The following is an 18,526-nucleotide window of genomic DNA, read 5'->3' as shown; positions in this document are numbered from 1 at the left end:
ACCTTCTAGGCCGCCACATCCTAGAAGCACCTTAACTAAAAAGCTGCGGCTCAAGAACTGCGTCAAGTTTGACACAAATTATCTGGGTTACTGTAGCAAACATCAAAAAGTGGTCAACTGGACAAAACTGATATTATGATAAACATTTTGTTAGTTGACCACTTTTTGATATCTTTCACCAAAACCAAGATAAACCAGTTTAAAGTTAAAGTTACTTGAGATACGACAATGCAGGAACGTCTTCCCACTATTAAGTTTGACCCAGTTTATCTGGGTTACTGTAAGAGATATCAAAAAGAAGTTAACTGGCAATATGTTCCTGATATTATGATAAACATTTTAGTTGTTAACAACTGTTTGATATCTCTCACAGGAACCGAGATAAAATTGATCAAAGTATAGGTATACGGTAGATTTCAAAAAGTCCAGGTTTTACCATAGGTCATACGCCGTAGGCTATCTGGATCTTGGATAATTTTCAATGTAATACAAAGTTATAAAATTTCAGAAACAAAAACTTCAGCTGCCTTATCACCTTCAATTTAGTGTCAAATCTAATCGAGAAACTGGAAACTATTAGCCAAGTTCTGGTCCCAAACTGGCCAACCTCCGACCAGAAGTTGTCGGTGAAGCCCGTGATCTTCTAGATTCTAAAGAACCTGGACCTTATATATCATAGATCCTTGGGTTCCTAATTTCTGTGAATTTATGATCCTAGAGCAACCTAATTGATATTCATCCTAGAGTTTATTTATCCTTCCTAGCTTCTTGGAATCCCAGATCCTATGATCCTATGATTCCTAGGTTCTCTGGATTCCTAGTGTTTCTATGAACCCCAGAGCAAATAGATCCTAGAGAAACCTAATTCATATTCATTCTAGATTCTTTGAATACTAGATCCATGGACCTCATGGATCCCCAGAAAGAGAGAGAAGATCAGAAACTTACTAATAACATTCAAAAGAAGAGAAGGTACTAGTCATCCCCCACCCCCTAGTAGACTGAACGACATAACTGACTGAAAGCCCTAACATTTCCGTATTTCAATATCTCCTCATCCGGAACACTCGGCCCGCCCACTTTTTCTGTACAACCCCCTCTATGAATGATGAGCCATCCATCAATTTTCTGAATACCCCATGTCTTGTTTTGAAATCGAAAATTCGGGGGTTGGGGGAGACGTACGAATTTTTTATTCGTTTCTAAATGTCTGCAATTACTAGAAGCTAATAGTATAGTGAGTAATACAAATGTCTTGGTTTCCGAATACTTCAAGAAGACGTCGACGGAAAATGTAAAGCAAAAATATAGAAGAAGAATAAGGGAAAAGTGCAGACAGCTCAAAGTAAGAAAAAAACGAACAATTAAATAGAAGAGGAACAATGACACGAAAATTGGCTGGATGTTGGAAGAAGAGGATAAAAGTTTTATGGACCATTTTAGTCGACGTCGATTCTCTCCGGAAACGCACACCACGACATTTAAATTATGCGCATAAATGGGTCGACGAAGTTGCGTGACCTCAGGTACTCCAGGACCAATAAAATGTTTTTTTTTTGAATTGGAAATAGATGTGGGTGAAAAACGAGATCATGAAAAAGTGTGTGAGAAGTTTTTCGTTTTCTCTTTTGTTTCCCTTTGAAGACGTAGGTAGTTGGTCAGGATCATTATGTATAAGAAAAAGTTGAAAAGGTGAGAACAATGGATTCTAAGAAGTGGGTGTTTGGGGTTCACTGACATCATTTCTAGGATCAAAAAAGGATTTTTTGATGTCGTGGGAATTCGGAGCTCTAAAACACGGAAATGGGAACCCTCTGAAAATCAAGAAATCACGTAACTTTTCAGTTAATGAGCAAGACTATAAAAACCGCGCCGCGGCTGGCGGCGGTCGGTTTATCATAACAACAGCAACATTATTTTAGTGTACACCTTTTTGATATCTTTCACTGAAATCCAGATAAATGGGCTCAAATATTAGACGCTCTAATAAGAAATGGCATCCAGACCGTCCACTTTGAGCCCCTATATCTCAGCTCATTCAAGAGATATCAAAAAGTAATCAGCTGATAAAAAATGGATGATATTATGATAAACATTTTATCAGTCAACCACTTTTTCATATTTTCTACGGAAACTGAGATAAATTGACTCAAGTATTAGACGTTTTAATGAAAAAAAATAGCATCCTGACCGTCAACTTTGGCCCAATTTATTTCGGTCCCTGTTAAAAATACCAAGAAGTAATCAATTGATAAAATGTGGCTAATATTATGATAAACATTTTGTCAGATATTGCCAGTTAACTTCATTTTGATATCTCTTACAGTAACCCAGATAAACTGGGTCAAACTTAATAGTGGGAAGACGTTCCTGCATTGTCGTATCTCAAGTAACTTTAACTTTAAACTGGTTTATCTTGGTTTTGGTGAAAGATATCAAAAAGTGGTTAACTAACAAAATGTTTATCATAATATCAGTTTTTTGTCAGTTGACCACTTTTTGATATCTTCTACAGAAACCGAGATTAACTGGCTCAAAGTTCAAAGGGTCATTCTATTCAAGACTGCCACGACCGGCCGCGGTCGACCATCGTTTGGCACAGCCTTCCATCTGTTAGAGGTATAAAAACGTATGGTAACAATTTGGCAGTATGATCAGTGGGAAAATGAATATTCTGAAAAAAACTGAACATACACAAATCCAGAAAACAAGATGTTATAATCTCATTGGTTTCCTTTTTTTCTTTTATACTCCCGGATTTGATGAAAAAGGATTGAAAATTTTAAAGTTCAAATGAAAATTTTCATTGTTCTTCTTCCTGCACACGCCTTCTAAAAACAATGACGTTTTGCTCAGATCTGATCCCGCCTGAATCATACAAGCTTCAGAAATCATCAAAAATCATCAGCTACCGTAATCCCCCCATTTGAAAAAAAAGAAGCATATTTCAAAAAATATGTCATCATTTGTTATTTCTTCAGTTAAATATATTTTTCACAGGCCAACTTACTCAACCTAGCTATTACTAAATTTAGTCACGCTATCACCTTCGTGTGTTTCTCCGGAACGAATAAATTTTCGTTTTGAATTAAAAAATGGATAGACAGGTAAGGTATACATAAAAAAAGAGAAAAATTTCTGGGAGGACGTCAAAAGACCCTTCTCTGAATTACTAATGACGACGACGTCACGTCAGAAGCAGTGTGAGAGAGATGGGTCTCTGAAAACGACGACGTTGTGGTGAGGGTGGCAAGCAACAGCTGATTTTTATTCTTATCAGCTGCCTTTTTTGGAAAGGTTTTGATTTCAAGAATAAGGATTTTTGAACGTTCATTATATGTACACAAAACAACACTTGAGCAGAGAGAATGGAGGTAATATGCCTTGAGAAAAAATACTAACAACAGGATACATCAATACAACTCTATAGTTCTTTTAGTTCTTGAATTTGCGAAGACGTCTAGCGCTTGGAGCAATTCCGGCCGATTCGAAGGCGGCGTTGTTGGCAACAGATTGGACAAGTCCGGTGGATTGGGAGGCGATGTCAGAAGCGGCTCCATCGAATTGTCCTTGTGGTCCTTGGGCAAATTGGCCCTGAGACTGGGCGAATTGTCCCTGGGAGCTCGAGAATTGAGCCTGAGCTTCTCCTTGGTGTGGTTGGTAGCCAGAGTTGATTTGGTCGGGCTGGAAGAATTTATCTTTGAATTCTAAAGCCCATATTTGAATTCTCCGTTTCCCGTGAACACTCTAAAAGAAGGGCACCCTACACTCTGAAAATTAGGGACCCCTTTAATGTAGACCATCGCCCTGCACCCGCACTGAGCTCAATTATCTCAGTTCCTATGCGAGCTATCAAAAATGTGTAAACTGGTAAAACGTTTCTGTGATAAATAAACACTATGATAAATAATTTATCAGTTGACAACCTTTTCATATCTTTAACAGAAACCGAGATAAATTGGCTCAAAGTTGGGTGCTTGGGGTACATCTCTAGTAGAGATTTTAAATGTTAGGGTGCCCTTCTATTACAGGGTTTACAGCACTTTTGGATCAGGTCCAGTTTTTATGCAAACCTTTAAAAGAGATTACGAAATCCATTGTGTCTTGATCTACGAAAAAAAATTGTAAAAAATTTCAGCCTTCTATTTTTAGCGATAATGATTTCACCTGCTGATTACTGAACTTTTGGTTTGTACGTCAGCCAAAAAGCTTTGTGGATTAGGAGTTTTTGAAACTTTCAGCTTCCTGATTCCTTCTTGGAAATCTAGATTCAGGAACCTTCTCGTTCCTCCACTCAAAAATAAAATCAAACGGGGTTATCGTAAAGCCTATAATTCCAAGTTTTCGGTAAATTTCGAATGTCAAGTTTGAGCTCAATTATTTCGGTTCCAATAAGAGATATCAAAAATGTGTCAATTGACAACATGTTTGTGAAATTATGATAAACAATTTATCAGTTGACAACTTTTTGATATCTTTCACAGAAACCGAGATAAATTGGCTTAAAGAAAAACTTTTTTTTTAAATATTTTTTACAGGTACGGACATATATGAGCTCAGAGTAGGTGCTCTTCTATTAGAGTGGTTACGGTATTTTCTTATTTGATCGCATTTCAAACATACCGTCACCTCGATTCCCTGTTCAACCTGTCCCATATATCCTTGTGGCTGTTGTGGTGGTGGCCCTTGTTGGTATCCCTACAAAAAACCACTTGTTGTCATTTCATGTTGATGTGTAAAAATGCTAATACACCCCCTCATCAAAAACGAGATGAGATTATCGGTGTCTTATATAAGTGTAAAGTACCTGTGGCGGGGCGACGGGTTGCGATACGTAGCCTTGTGGCGGAGGTTGAACGCTGAAAATAAGAGAGAAAATGCTTATAAGCTGATATTTCTATGATTTCTGCTAGATGAAAATTTGTTATGTGTAATAAACCTACAACTTTGACATTCTTCGTCTTCTATTGTCATCCGTCTCAATCACTCTGAAAAATTGGGTTAGTACAAAAATAAATTCTTCTTATGAAATTCCATACATCACATCCCCATCGTCATATCTGTCCTGTGGAGGTGGGATAACAGAGGGGATTCGGTTAGATACTGAAGTGATAGCTGATTGTGGACCACTTGCAAAATTATCCATTGGCGCTGGGTAGGATGGTTGAGGCTGATAAACTGGTGGGGCAAGTGGTGGTGGTGGTGGTGGTGGTGGATAATAACTGAGAGGTTAGAAACATATAATACAGAGTTTTTAGAGAGGACTTACGGTTCGGATTGGACAACACGCTGGACCACGGGTCTCGAGCGGACAAGGCTGAAAGGTTAGGATCAGAACGGTTGATTAGATAACTTCACACGAGTTATGACTGAAGTTATGTCCTCTAATATAAGGATATAAGGTTCAGGGGTGTTGGAAGTCCAACTTGGAATGGATTACTTAAGTTATGAGTTCTGGGTTTAAGGTTCAGAGGAGACTCCAGCCAAGTCAAAGATTAGTGTTACCGAAAAATCGAGAGAAACGAAACTTACTAGGTTGGTGGTGCAGGCATTGGGACTTTAGCGTACAATGGAATCTGTAAAAATAAATGTGTTGCTCTGAAACTTCACAGGCTTTCAGCATCTGAAATTTTTTCAGACCCGAGCTCAGGAGGTATTTGGAATTTCGTCAACTTTGAGCTTAATTATCTCGATTTCTGTGAAAGATATCAAAATTATGTCAACTAATAAAATGTTGATGACATTATGGTAAACAATTTAACAGTTGACAAGTTTTTGATATCTTACACAGAAATCGAGATAATTGAACTCAAAGATGACTGTTTGGGTAGGCTTCTATTGGAGGAAGTACGGTATGCACTTTTAAATTCACCGAGCGCGTTTCTCTCTGTTTTCAAGTTGATAATATTTTATATGGTTAGAATTCTCTAGAAATTTCCTGCAAGATTAAATAACTTTCATTTCTCTAGCTCACCATCCAAGCGAGTTATGCGTCTTTAAAGTTGGACTGACTCTCTCATATCCAATAACTTGAGGTAGTGTTTGAGATACGCGTCTTTAAAGTAAGCTAGCACTTCTTTTTCCATTTTGGGTTTTTGACATTTTATACCGTTTTGATGCTCTTAAAATTTCCTATAAAATAGTGTAAATTTCATTTCTTTAGCTCAAAATTGAAACTAGTTATGTGCCTTTAACCTTGGGCTAAGTTAGACTAAACTTTAAAGGTGTAACTTTTCAAAGGTCCAACTAAAAGGGCGCATAACTCGCTTCAATTTCTAGCTAGAGCAATTGAAGTTACACAGTTTTGTGGGAAATTTCACAATCATTATAAAACTCACTCTCTCATATCCAATAACCTGGGGCGGTGCATAGGCCCAACTTGTGGCTCCTCCACAACATGGGGATTGCATAACTGGAGCTTGACAGCATCCGCCACCAAAAAGGAATGCAGAAGTCTGAGAAACCAATAGGACAGAGAGGACAGCGATTGAGCGACGCATTCTGGCTGAAATTCAAAGGATCATAGCAACTTTTAAGGATCAAAGGATTCATAGAACCAATAAAAGATAGATCAAGGTAACAAGTTGTGTGGTCTGAAATAATCAAAAAAAAACAGATTCAGACAGCACGTCTTCTTCAGAATATGATGCGAGGTTCCAGCTTCTTCTTCTCCTTCCTCTCTTCACGTTGTAACCTTTATAAGGGGTTGGTGAGAGTACCTAAAAACGGGTTATCATCTCTGCGGCGTCTCATATATTCTTCATTCAGAAGGTGTAGGTTTCAGTAGTTCGAGAAGACAACCCCATCTATCAATCAATGGAGACAAAGGAGGGACAATTTTGAGAAAATTCTTTTTTTGAGAAATAAGAATGTTTCATTCATCACATCGTTATAGTTCAATTGAAAAATATAAAGTTTAATGTACAATTCAAAGTTTTCGAGACAATCAATAAACTACAAAATCGGCTTCCCGTCGTTTAATTTTGATTCGAATTCCGTTATAGGGTCTCAAAATCAGCTCTGGAATCGGCCGAAGGTTCTCTTCGGTTTGCAAACTTTCCACCTCGAATTTTCGGAAAAATGTGGATAACACTGTTTTCTCTTCAAGGATTGCAAACTTCTGACCGATGCAGTTTCGAGGGCCAGCTGAGAATGGAATATATGCGTAGGGATCTCTTCCAGCTATTGCGTCGATGTCAAAGTTGTTGGGGTTGAAGCGGTCCGGGTCCGGGTAGGCACGTGGATCACGGGCGGCCGCGATGGGGGAGACACATGCGGCTAGGCCTGCCGGGAGGACTATTTTTTGGCCGCTGGGGTGGTCTGAAAAAAAAACGTTGTAATCATTTTTGTTTTAATTGTGGACACTTTTTTAAAATAGGATTTTTCCAAATTATAGTTATAAAAATGACTCCAAAATCGATGGTGGACTTTGAGCTCAATTATCTCGGCTCCTGTGAAAGGCATCAAAAAATAGTCAACTGATAACATGTTTTTGATAACATGATAAATATTTTGACAGTTGACAAAATTTTGACATCTTTCACAGGAAACGAGAAAAGTTGGCTCAAAATTAGGGTATTATTTTATTACAGGTTTTGAGGTAGATCAATTTTATCAATTAAAATTTTTCAAAGGGAAAGTCTGGAAAACCAAAAAATTGGTTCTAAAACGGTTTAGTGAGAATCGGATTCTGAAACTTTGAGAATATGAAACTTGAAATTTTCCGAAATTTGTTTTTGAAATTTTTGAACTTTTGAAGTTTTTTACAATTTGAAATTGGACATTTTGAATTTTGAAAATTTGAAATTTTTGGAATTTTGAAGTTTTATAAATGTTCGAATTTTTGAAATATTTTAACTTCTGAAACTAGAAAAAAGTAAGTTTTCATGAGGAATTTTTCGAAGATCGGCTATCCAGCCCACCGTTTATTTTCAGGTCAATGATCTCGGTTCCTATGAGAGATATCAAAAATCAGTCAAATGATAAAATATTCATTATGTTATGATAAACAATTTATCAGTTGAACATTTTTTGATATCTGTTACAGTAACCGAGATAATCAAGCTCAAAGTAACTTTGATTTTTCCCCGTTTCCGTTCCTACCCGACCTTGCAAATTTCCCTATTTTCCACTTTTCAAGAACCGGTTCTCTAACTTTTTTTTTGCAAAAAAAAATGTTCTCTAGAACTTTCGAAACCGCCCAAAAAACAGTTCAAACATTGCGATCAAATTACATACAATCCTACGTAACTGGTTTGACCATTAAAGATGCAATTCCTCGCCGAAGGTTCAACTAATCAAATCTTCTACGTACTTCTAACCTCACAGGCATCCTTATCTGACCATTGACCATCAAAATCATCAAAAAAAATAGAAAGTAAACACTACTCACCAATCGTGACGTCTTCTGATAGACGACGTGCAATTAGAGGAACCGATGGGAACATTCTTAGCGATTCCTTGATACACTTTTCCAGATAGCTACACTTTTTGATATCATCCATGGTTGGAGTTTGATCAGAGGCGAATCCAAAAACTTCATCGAGTTCTTGATGGAGTTTCTTCTGACACTCTGGATTGAAGCCGAGCCAGAGAATCGTGAATCCGATTCCACTTGACGTGGTGTCATGCCCTTCGAACATGAAAGTGTCCACTTCTTCACGAATATCTTCATCTGACAGTGTTCCTTTTTCTTTTTGAATTGTAAGGAGAAGATCCAAAAATGCTTTTCTTTTCCTGCTATTCTCCTCATTCTCCTCTTTCAGCAACTCTTTTCGATCATGGATAACCTGAAAAATTATTCGTGAGATTCTGTATGCGCACTTCTAGCTCAATTATCTCGCTTCCTTTAAGAGCTATCAAGAATCTGTGAACTGGTAAAATTTTAGTGATATTATAATAAATATTTTCTCAATTAACAAACTTTTGGTATTTCTTATGAGAACCGAGATAATTGAGCTCAAAGTTGACGGTATGGGTGGGGTTGTGTTAAAGTGTTTACGGTTACAAACGCTGCACTAAAAACTCAATTATCTCGGTTCCTATGAGAGATACCAAAAATCTGTCAATTGATAAAACATTCATCATAATATCACCAATATTTTATTATTTGACACATTTTTAATATCTCTCCTAGGAACCGAGTTTACGGTATTTTTGGAGTATTTATGCTCAAATTGAGCCCCTGTACTTTGAGCTCAATTATCTCGCTTGCTATAAAAGGTAACAAATATTCGTCAATTGATAAATTACTTATCATATTATAACCAATATTTTTTCAATTGACAGATTTTTGACATCTTTTATAGGAGCCGAGATAAATGAACTCAAAGTTGACAGTATTTTTTGAGTTTTATGCTCAAATTGAGCCCCTGCACTTTGAGATTAATTATCTCGCTTCCTTTAAGAGCAATCAAAAATTTGTAAACTAATAAAATATTGGTGATATTATAAAAAACATTTTGCCAGTTGACAATTTTTTGATATCTTGCACAGGAACCGAGATAAGTGAGCTTTCGAGCAACCATTTACGATAAGTTATCTTACCATTCTCACAAAATCATTGGTCAATTTCACATTTCGATCAAACTCAAATCCAAGACCCGTCAAGTACCAAATTGGTTTCAACCAAAGCCATGGGAACTTCATATGATTCCAAGTGATCTCTGAGATTCTTTTCACTGCATGAACATATTCGTTATTCTGGCCGAGTTGGGCGTTCACTTGAATTCCCATAGCAGTTTCTAGAAGCACATTTTTCAAAATCCCGCAAAAATTATTAAATCTCACCACAAATAATATCCAGTGTACATCTCTTGAAATACGGGAAACCATCAAAGAAATCGCCATCCACATGTGGCTCCACTGCCTCGACAAGAACTTCTGCGTGTCTAGCAAAAATTGGGAAATAATCTTGAATGATACTGAAATGGAATGTCGGTGTCAGCATCTTTCGTCTATGGAACCATTTCTCGTGGGTGCTTGTTAGTAGGCCAGTGCCAATCCATTCGCTCATTTTGTCGTATTGACTCGGTTTGGAGATGTTGGTATTGCTTTCGAGCACTGGCTGGAATTCAGGTTTCCTAATATTTTTGGCGCCAAATTCAAAACATTTGAGAGCTCTTGTTTGTTAAAATTTATGCAATCATAAGTTATTTAATAGAACTAGTTGAACTTTGAGCTCAATTATCTCGGTTCCTATTATAGCTATCAAAAATTTGTCAACTGATAAAATGTTGATATTAGGATGAATAATTTATCAGTTGGCAAATGCTTGCTATCTTTCACAGCAACCGAGATAAATTGGCTTAAAATTGGACCTCTGGAGTGCAATTTTATTAGAGATTTTTTCAATAATTTTAAAACTGTTTGAAAGCTTTAAATTGATAAATTCAGAACAAAAAATAAGTAGAGACATTCGAAAATTTCAAAAAATTCCAAAAAATTCAAAAAATTCAGAAAACTGTGAAAATCCAAACATTTTGGAATTCCAATAGCTCTGAACATCCGAAAAATTCAAATATTTTGAAAGATCTTAAATTCTTAAACTTCAGAAAGTTCAAAAACTCAGAAATTCCCATAATTCAGGATTTCCCAAATTTTTGAAAACATGCATAAATGCCCAAACTGTTAACTTTGAGCTCAATTCATCTCGCTTCCTGTACAAGATATTAAAAAAATGTCAACTAACAGTATATTGTTGACATTATGATAAACAATTTGCCAGTTAAAACTTTTTTGAAATATTTAACAGAAAGCGAGATAAATTGGGTCAAAGTTAAGATACCCTTTTTGCAGGTTTTACGTTACATGCACTTTGAGCTTTATTATCTCGGTTCCTGTAAAAGATATCAAAAATCTGTAAAATGATAAAATGTTTATCATAATATCAACAATTTATTATTAGTTGACAACTTTTTGATATCTCTTACAGGAACCGAAATAAATTGGATCAAAGTTAAAAGCAAACCTACTCGAATACATTCTGACATCCCCAAAAAGACAATTGGCACAGGACCAATCCACAACAGCATTATCCCATCAACCTCATTGTTTGGCGCAGCAATCTCCCCATATTTAGCTCTACTGAATAGATATTTCTGAGCCCATTGCTCCATTTGAAATGTGAAATCATAGGGGTGCCATTTGAACAAATGAGCGGATCCCACTAGTGGAAGAGAGGGGGGTCCCATTACCATCTGAATTTTTTGGGTTTTGTGATTTTCAGAATCTCTAAAAAATCACTCACACTAAGATTCTGTGCACATTTTCGGTTCACTCTCCATAGCTCCAGAATTTGTGGAAAATTCACAACGAATAGATAAATGGCATAGCCGATGATTATAGCAAAAACGATGATCATTGTGCTGTACTGAAATTTATTTTTTTTAAAGGAGGCGAGACAGCAAAAATTTCGGGGACAGTTCGGGGGACGAAATCGCGCCGCGCTTATGTAGACCATCGGTCGTCAGGCGCCTTCGCGCCCCCGTAGCTCAGCCGGTAGCGGCGCTGTACCCCTGAGCTGCCTGTCATGAGTTCAACCCCTCATGGGGGTTCTCTATGCAAAATCTCAGGAAAACTTTTTTTTTGCTGTCTGGCCTCCTTTAATTGTAATTTTATTTTAAAGCGGAAAAAGGAAAAAGATGGTCAGTAGAGTTAGTCACATACTGTGTGATAATCATCAAAAAAACTAACTTTGTTACCTACAAGAAACAAGAGATTTGTCACGCGGAAGAAGGATGGCAAGATTTGGTCAACAGACTGATAAAAGAGACAAAAATGAAAAAGAAAGGTTTTGTTCTTTTCAGCGAATTGAGAGGAATTAGACAGAGAGAGACAAAGAGAGGGGGGTCAGGGGTAATGGGTTTCAGATAAATTTATTATCAGTCAGATTCTTACAGCTACTCACTATCAGTCAGTTTAGTTTTGTACAAAACTACCTTCTGTAGTGATGATGACCCCATCGATATTTATTTGTTTACAATTACACGCACACACACAAATGAAAAAAAATATTTGTTTCGTCTGACGTATTCTCCTTTACAAACGTCTTCAAGTCTTTAGAATCATTTTTCGACACACGTCAAACAATCGATTCAATCTAAAAAATGTTCTGAAATAGGTAAAAAGCCCCAGATGAAACCTTCCAAGAAAAATTGCTACCGAATTGGTTCTAAGAGACCCACCCTACTTTGAGACTATATATCTCGGTTACTGTAAGAGATATCAAAAAGTTGTCAACCAACAAAACATTGCTCACAATATGATGAACATTTTATTAATTGGCAAATTTTTGTTGTCTCCCATAGGAATCGAGATAATTAAGCTTAAAGAAAAAACGCTGGAGCGGCAGTCGGTCAGTAGGGTGCGACCGCGTACCTCAATTATCTCGGTTTCTATGAGAGATATCAGAAAGTGATCCACTATGGAAATATTGTTCACGACATGATAAACATTTCATTAGTTGGACACTTTTTGTTGTCTTTTACAGATACCGAGATAATTCAGCCTGAAGGAATAGAACTGTGGTGGCTGTCGATCAGTAGGGTGCGACCGTGTAGCTCAATTATCTCGGTTCCTAAAAAAGATATCAAAAAGTGGTCAACTAATAAAATATTGCTCACAATATGATAAACATTTTATAAGTTGGCAGATTATTGATATCTCTTATGGGAACCGAGATAATCTTCTCAAACTTCAGATCTGCTGATTTATACCACAACAAAAGTTCTCAAAATGACGTACTTCCAAAGTTCGTCGAACGAAAACATGCACTTGTCTGATTTGTTCTGAGTTCCACAAACACCTAATTCAGACATACGAGATCGAATCATGTCAAGTTCGCTCTATTGATAATATCAGAGAGATTTGAAAAATAAAAACAAAATATCCTTTTATAGCTGAGGTGTGGTGAAGCCCACTCTAACCGTCAACTTTGACATCAATTATCTCGGTTCCCCTAAGAGATATAAAAAATCTGTCAACTGATAAAAGATAAGTGATAATATGATAAACAGTTTTATCAGTTGACAGATTTTTTATCTCTCATAGAAACCGAGATAATAAAGCTGAAATTTGACTATTCGGGTGGACTTCCATGAGAGACATCATTCGTTTTTCTGATTGAATTTTCTGACTTGCGCGGGCGGTGAAAAATCACTGGCAACCTTCAAAAATCGGAATTACTGATCGTTTGGTTCTCCTCTGATTTTTATTGAGGATGGTTGATTGTGTTGTAGCCTTCAGTAATTGGGTAGAATAGTAGCTACGACGTCGAAATGTATGAACTTTGCTTTGATGGTTTGGGAAGAAGGGAATCCTTTCTCGAGGAAAGAAACATGAAGTGACAACGTTCGAGAGGGATTCGGATTTTTTCAAAATTTCTAGAAATAGTTATATTCAAGAATTGCCGTCGGCGGATCCGGGTCAAAGATTCGAGCCAAGGTTGTTACATTGGTACAAAGCATCGGATCTGTTAAGAGAAGCAACATATTCTGAAGCTGTCTCAACTTTTTCTGAAATTCCAAACCAGTTTTAAACGATAAACCTCTTCAAAATTTTGATAATCTTAGCATCTAATGCTAAAATTTTTAGAAGTTTCTTTCACATTTTTTTTTCGATCAGTTTTCGAATTTTCAAGCGCCCAAGAGCTCGTAACTGAGCGGAGACGGGGGCGATGCCTGTCTGAAAATCCATCTAAAAATTGAATAGAGCTCTGAATAATATTGAAGAAATCTTCAAATTAAGAATACATGTGATACGGCAAAAGTGAAACAACGAAACAATCAAAAATCAACAAAAAAACGAAACGAGTAAGACAACTTTAGAGGAATGAGTGATCCGACATCGAGTTGATTCTCTTGGCAACGTGGGCGACTTGAGCGAAATCCGCATCACTGAACACACTCTTGTTCTTCTCCTTCTTCTTTTGGCCCGGCAACAGACGACGTGGCTCTTTTACTCCTGCAAAAAATTCTGATTGAAAAACGGTTATCTTCTTTGCGGATTTTTCTTGATTCATCGAAAAGGCACTGCGCCACGTGGCTTGTTTGAGCTGAATTTCTCAAAATTCTGCCCAAGACTATCCGCCACAACGCGGTTAAACATTTTTCGATTACCAATTTTGAAAAAATAGAACATACCGATGACCTTTTGTTTTTCTTTCCGAAGACCTTTCAAATCTGCTTTCGTCTTCATATGTGCTTGCACTAAAACTCGTCCTTTTTTAGGATCCAGACGACGACCCTCTTGAAATTTCATGTACCTAAAAAAAGGGTTTCAACTTTCCAATAAATCTCTCTCACTTCAAATTCCTCTTCTTGAGATCTTTTGGCTTGAATGAGCGTGCTTGATCGATCAAAGAGAATCCTTTCGATGCCAATCGATCGTCAATATAATCGGAGCCTTTCGAAGTGCTGGGCTTCTGTACGATGTAGCTCTCTTCGACTGAGAGTTGAACTTGTCCTTTTGAAGCTGCATGGAGGATGTTCTTCACATTCTCTCTTCTCACCGCATTCTTGTTCTTTTTCTTCTTTCCGGCTTCTACGATTCCGTCTTCTTGCTCGATTGATGTTAAAAACTTTTGTAATAGTTCTTCAGACATCTTCAAGAAGAGCATTAGCTTGCGAGACGGAGTATCAACTGATAGATGTATTATGTAACTAGAACGGTGCGAATCAACGCGGAGGATTTATTTATGTGAACACTTTTCAAAAAATTAACAATTTATTTGAAAAACAACAACGCTGGTGTTTAGGAGTTGGAGTTTGGTCCGCGCTTCTTTCCTGGCCCGGTGGCGACGTTGACGTAGCGGCGGGTGTATTGGATACGACGGAATGCACGTCCGCGCTTCTTCTTCTTCTTGTCCTGCTTGTCAACCTTTGGGGTTTGAGCGCGAACCTTTCCGGCACGAGCGAGGGATCCGTGGACCTTTCCTGAAAAATAATAATCGTTATTTTCAGTCATCACGATTTGGTAGTATTCCGTATTACGAATGTTATTTTATTCTCTATTAAAGAATGGAAAAACGAAATTCTGTTATCAAATCACTTTATAGACTTTTTCTAAACTCAAAATTTCTCACCTCCGAGAAGTCTTCCGTTGACGGAAAGGGTGGAGAGGTTCTCAATTTCGCATTCTCCGAGAGTAAGCTCCTCGCTGAGGACCTTGGATCCGTAGGAGATGGAGAACTCTTGTCCGGCTCCGATCACTCCCTGAAAAACTGATTTTTTGAAAAAAATTTCACAATAATGCTGATTAGCCATCAGAAAAAAGCTACTCACCTTGATAGCGGAGAGGGTGGTGGAAGCATCCACGTCAAGCGTGTGCGTGGTGTTGTCAAGGCCCAGAAGGAAGATCTGCATCCTGAAAATCGGAAAATCAATAATTTAGTCGAAAAAACATGGAACAAGTTGGGTAAAAGCAGGTCACAAGCTATGGAAAAAAACTTGAAAATTCGATTTTTACTTTGTTTTTTTGTCAAAATTAATGGAAATTTCAGAAAAATTGGCGAAAAACGATTGAAAACTCGAAAAAAAGCGGGAGAAAATGCGGCGAGACGCGCCGGCACAGTTAAGCGTTGAATACTCAGCCGAGTACGCAGCCAAACGGCGGGTCTCGCAGCGAAAATGCGCTTTCTCCCTTTCTATTTTGCTGCCTCGGCTTTTTTCTCGCGAGTCCTAAAATTTGTTTCCGTACTTTTTTCAAATTTTAAGCTGAATTTTTCAAGTTTTCGTGTGAGATTATGAAAATTTACGAAATTTATAGCAATCTGATGCATTTCCAGTATATTTTGTCACTATCTTCTCGCTAAAAATCCGTTTCCTTATCGAAAATTAATTTTTCATATTGAAATTCATGTTTTTAGGTAATGTCTGCCTTGAAGAAGTCGTTCATCAAGCGCAAGCTTGCTAAGAAGCAGAAGCAAAATCGCCCAATGCCACAGTGGGTCCGCATGAAGACCGGAAACACCGTAAGTTTTTTCTCGATTTACGTTATAGGGAATTTCGAAACATGGCCAAAGATTGAATGAGAACGGCGGACCTTAAAATTGATAAGAATACTCTCAAACTTGTTGCCAATGCAGTTAATAAATTCTTTAATGCTTGCAGATGAAGTACAACGCCAAGAGACGTCACTGGAGACGCACCAAGCTGAAGCTCTAAGCTGCTGATCGGTCCACGGATCTTCCCGACACCTTTCGCCCTATCTGTTGTTCATTTTTCAATAAAAGTCTTTATTGAGAAGACGTCGATTTGATTACAATTATTAAAATATACATGGAGGTCAGAGTAAGGAACTTATTTTCTCCTTCTAACTTTGTCGGATTGACGGAAGGCGATGCATGTCGTAAGCCCTTTTGAAACTTCGCAATAGAGATTTGAGGTGAAAATGTAAGAAAAGTGTCCTCTGGAGCAAATAACGTCAACATTTCCTCCGAACTTTCCTTCAGCGGCGACGTTGATGTTTCTTTTAGACTCGGCGGAGCTATCAGTAATTTCCTGAAAAAATTTCTACTTATTTCAGTTATAAAAAACAACCTACTTCAAGCATGAGCTTGCGCAGAACTGCACTGCTGCATTTGTTTTTATCGAAAGATTCTTCAGTCGCAACGCTTCCCAGCGTTGTACTCTCCACGGAACCATCACGATGCACATGAACCGTCGGCTCAGCTGGCGCTCTACGAATCTCCTTCGCCCTATACCATCCACCGCTTCCTGTCATCTCGGACACCGTCAAGTCCTCATCGTTTTCTTTCGGGAAGTAATCAGTATTCGTACTTCCGTCAGCGACGACCAACTGCTGTGCCGGACTATCGCGACTTTCACCCAAATTATGCAAAACGTCGAAGATCGAGTATTGGGGCTGCGGTTGAATCGGCACTCCGAACGCGGCGGCTCTCTAAAGAATTTTATAAAGAACAAGTCCAATTAGTGTCGGTTGGATTGCATAATGTATTGCTAGAGATAAGATGTTTGTATATTGCCTAAGTTATCCAACTAGCTTGTTAACTAGTTCTTGATCTAACAAAACGATAAAAAAAAGGAACCCACCAGATCAAGTTCATCGGGAACTGTATACACTTGAGGTCCTGGATTTGTTGCATAATTCGGTTGATAACCAGCTGTAATCGGCTGATCAAATGACCTAGTTTTGGCCCCTCTTGCTACTGCTCGGTGTGCTCCACATGGAGGTGGCGGAGGGGGACAAGCCGGTGGTTGTGAGCATCCGCAAGCTCCACCACCACCAGCGGCTCCGAAGAAGAAGCCATTTACAGAGGAGGAGGTCAAGAGAATAAAAAGGGTCACAGAATGTCTCATTTTTTAGGTGAAGTGGGAAACACGATGTGCTGTGTCCTCTCGACACAATACGAGAGAGGGAAAACGAGGAAAATTATCCAGAAGAAGTGGCGAAAAATGCATCCGATGGGGGAGAGGAAATCACGTAAGAAAAAAGACAAGACCGCCCATCTCGATTGGAACTTGCTTCTTGCCTTCTTCGCCTCCGATGGCATCGGCTTCATTGGGTATCAATCATCTCCTTTCTCGGCGCAAGCGTTTCAAGCGGTTGCGTTGGCTAATCGAAAATTTCGGGATGTTTTAGGTAAAACGAGATGCGCAATATTGTGATATCTGATCAATGGACCGACAAACTATCCCTGTTTTTTGGGTTTTTCCGATTTTCCTCGGGATTTTCGACAGGTTTTTTGTGATTGTGTCAGGTGATGTTCGATAATTTATCTTGGTGAATGTTGTTTGCTTCTTCTGAATTTTGAACTTTTCCGATTTTATATTAAAATGCATGCAAAGCGAAATCTGTGAATGTTTCGCAAATTTTTGTGGAATTTTTCCTAACTAAATTTAGACTTTTTTTTGGTAGAAATATGATTTTCTGGTATTTAGAAAAAATCTCTAGAATCCATTTTTAACCGAAAAACCGAGCTTAATTGAAAAAGAAACCATTTTTTTAGCCGATTTCAAGGAGAGAATTTTGAATTTTACGAAGAAATTGGCCAGAATTTATAAAAAATTTAATAGAAATTGCGGAAATCGAGGAAAAAACGTCTGAAATTTCAGAAAATGGTGTATTTTATTGAGGCGTTTGCTAAGCGAGTAGGAGCGATTCCTTATGATATTCTGATCCCTCCCACTTGACCTACAGGACTCTAGTCGGTCCGTCTGGTCATTTTACTTTTTTATTTGTACAGGTCCCATTTCTTGCCAAATTATCTATTGATTTCCCCCATTCATTGCAAATAAATATATTATTATTATTACTACTGATATTTGTGTATTATTCTAGCATGAAAATATCGGAGCTGTGGCCGAAGGTCTCACAACGATAACTACCGTAACCTAAAAAAATGTTATTTGCCGGATTCATTATCTCGATTTTTTGCGTTTTAGTCAATTTTTCACTATTATTCTTGTCCGGCGCCGATGAACCGAGATCGCACAAATCGGCAAGAATTGAAATCCGCAAGAAACAAATCGGCAAGAACGCTAAACCGTGCACAGTTTTGCTGAAA

At 37.9% G+C, this 18,526-nt stretch overlaps 6 protein-coding genes across 6 annotated transcripts; 1 reads left to right on the top strand and 5 right to left on the bottom strand.

Moving 5' to 3' along the window:
• Nucleotides 1–3,435: 3,435 nt before the first annotated feature.
• Nucleotides 3,436–6,500, bottom strand: CBG20590 (the record flags this gene model as incomplete). The annotated part of the gene is made up of 8 exons (XM_045236693.1): nt 3,436–3,684; nt 4,624–4,698; nt 4,808–4,859; nt 4,944–4,988; nt 5,040–5,222; nt 5,270–5,317; nt 5,533–5,576; nt 6,339–6,500. The coding sequence occupies 8 exons, from the start codon at nt 6,498–6,500 to the stop codon at nt 3,436–3,438; spliced, it is 858 nt and encodes a 285-aa protein (XP_045097086.1).
• Nucleotides 6,501–6,946: 446 nt separating this feature from the next.
• On the bottom strand, nt 6,947–11,362 carry Cbr-cyp-32A1 (the record flags this gene model as incomplete). The annotated part of the gene is made up of 6 exons (XM_045236692.1): nt 6,947–7,320; nt 8,393–8,789; nt 9,547–9,743; nt 9,790–10,066; nt 10,974–11,198; nt 11,249–11,362. The coding sequence occupies 6 exons, from the start codon at nt 11,360–11,362 to the stop codon at nt 6,947–6,949; spliced, it is 1,584 nt and encodes a 527-aa protein (XP_045097085.1).
• Nucleotides 11,363–13,822: 2,460 nt separating this feature from the next.
• Nucleotides 13,823–14,602, bottom strand: CBG20588 (the record flags this gene model as incomplete). Its single annotated transcript, XM_002635553.1, has 3 exons — nt 13,823–13,962; nt 14,142–14,263; nt 14,304–14,602. The coding sequence occupies 3 exons, from the start codon at nt 14,600–14,602 to the stop codon at nt 13,823–13,825; spliced, it is 561 nt and encodes a 186-aa protein (XP_002635599.1).
• Nucleotides 14,603–14,751: 149 nt separating this feature from the next.
• Nucleotides 14,752–15,362, bottom strand: Cbr-rps-30 (the record flags this gene model as incomplete). Its single annotated transcript, XM_002635552.1, has 3 exons — nt 14,752–14,933; nt 15,083–15,212; nt 15,282–15,362. The coding sequence occupies 3 exons, from the start codon at nt 15,360–15,362 to the stop codon at nt 14,752–14,754; spliced, it is 393 nt and encodes a 130-aa protein (XP_002635598.1).
• Nucleotides 15,363–15,868: 506 nt separating this feature from the next.
• Cbr-rpl-39 lies at nt 15,869–16,163 on the top strand (the record flags this gene model as incomplete). Its single annotated transcript, XM_002635551.1, has 2 exons — nt 15,869–15,970; nt 16,110–16,163. The coding sequence occupies 2 exons, from the start codon at nt 15,869–15,871 to the stop codon at nt 16,161–16,163; spliced, it is 156 nt and encodes a 51-aa protein (XP_002635597.1).
• Nucleotides 16,164–16,298: 135 nt separating this feature from the next.
• On the bottom strand, nt 16,299–17,318 carry Cbr-grl-10 (the record flags this gene model as incomplete). The annotated part of the gene is made up of 3 exons (XM_002635550.1): nt 16,299–16,499; nt 16,543–16,899; nt 17,052–17,318. 3 exons carry the CDS (start codon nt 17,316–17,318, stop codon nt 16,299–16,301), a joined length of 825 nt encoding a protein of 274 aa, XP_002635596.1.
• Nucleotides 17,319–18,526: the final 1,208 nt, after the last annotated feature.

The sequence above is a fragment of the Caenorhabditis briggsae genome (assembly GCF_000004555.2).
Source record: "Caenorhabditis briggsae complete genome, chrV, whole genome shotgun sequence".
Taxonomy (NCBI): Eukaryota; Metazoa; Nematoda; class Chromadorea; order Rhabditida; family Rhabditidae; genus Caenorhabditis; species Caenorhabditis briggsae.
This window is presented reverse-complemented; position numbering and strand designations above follow the sequence as displayed.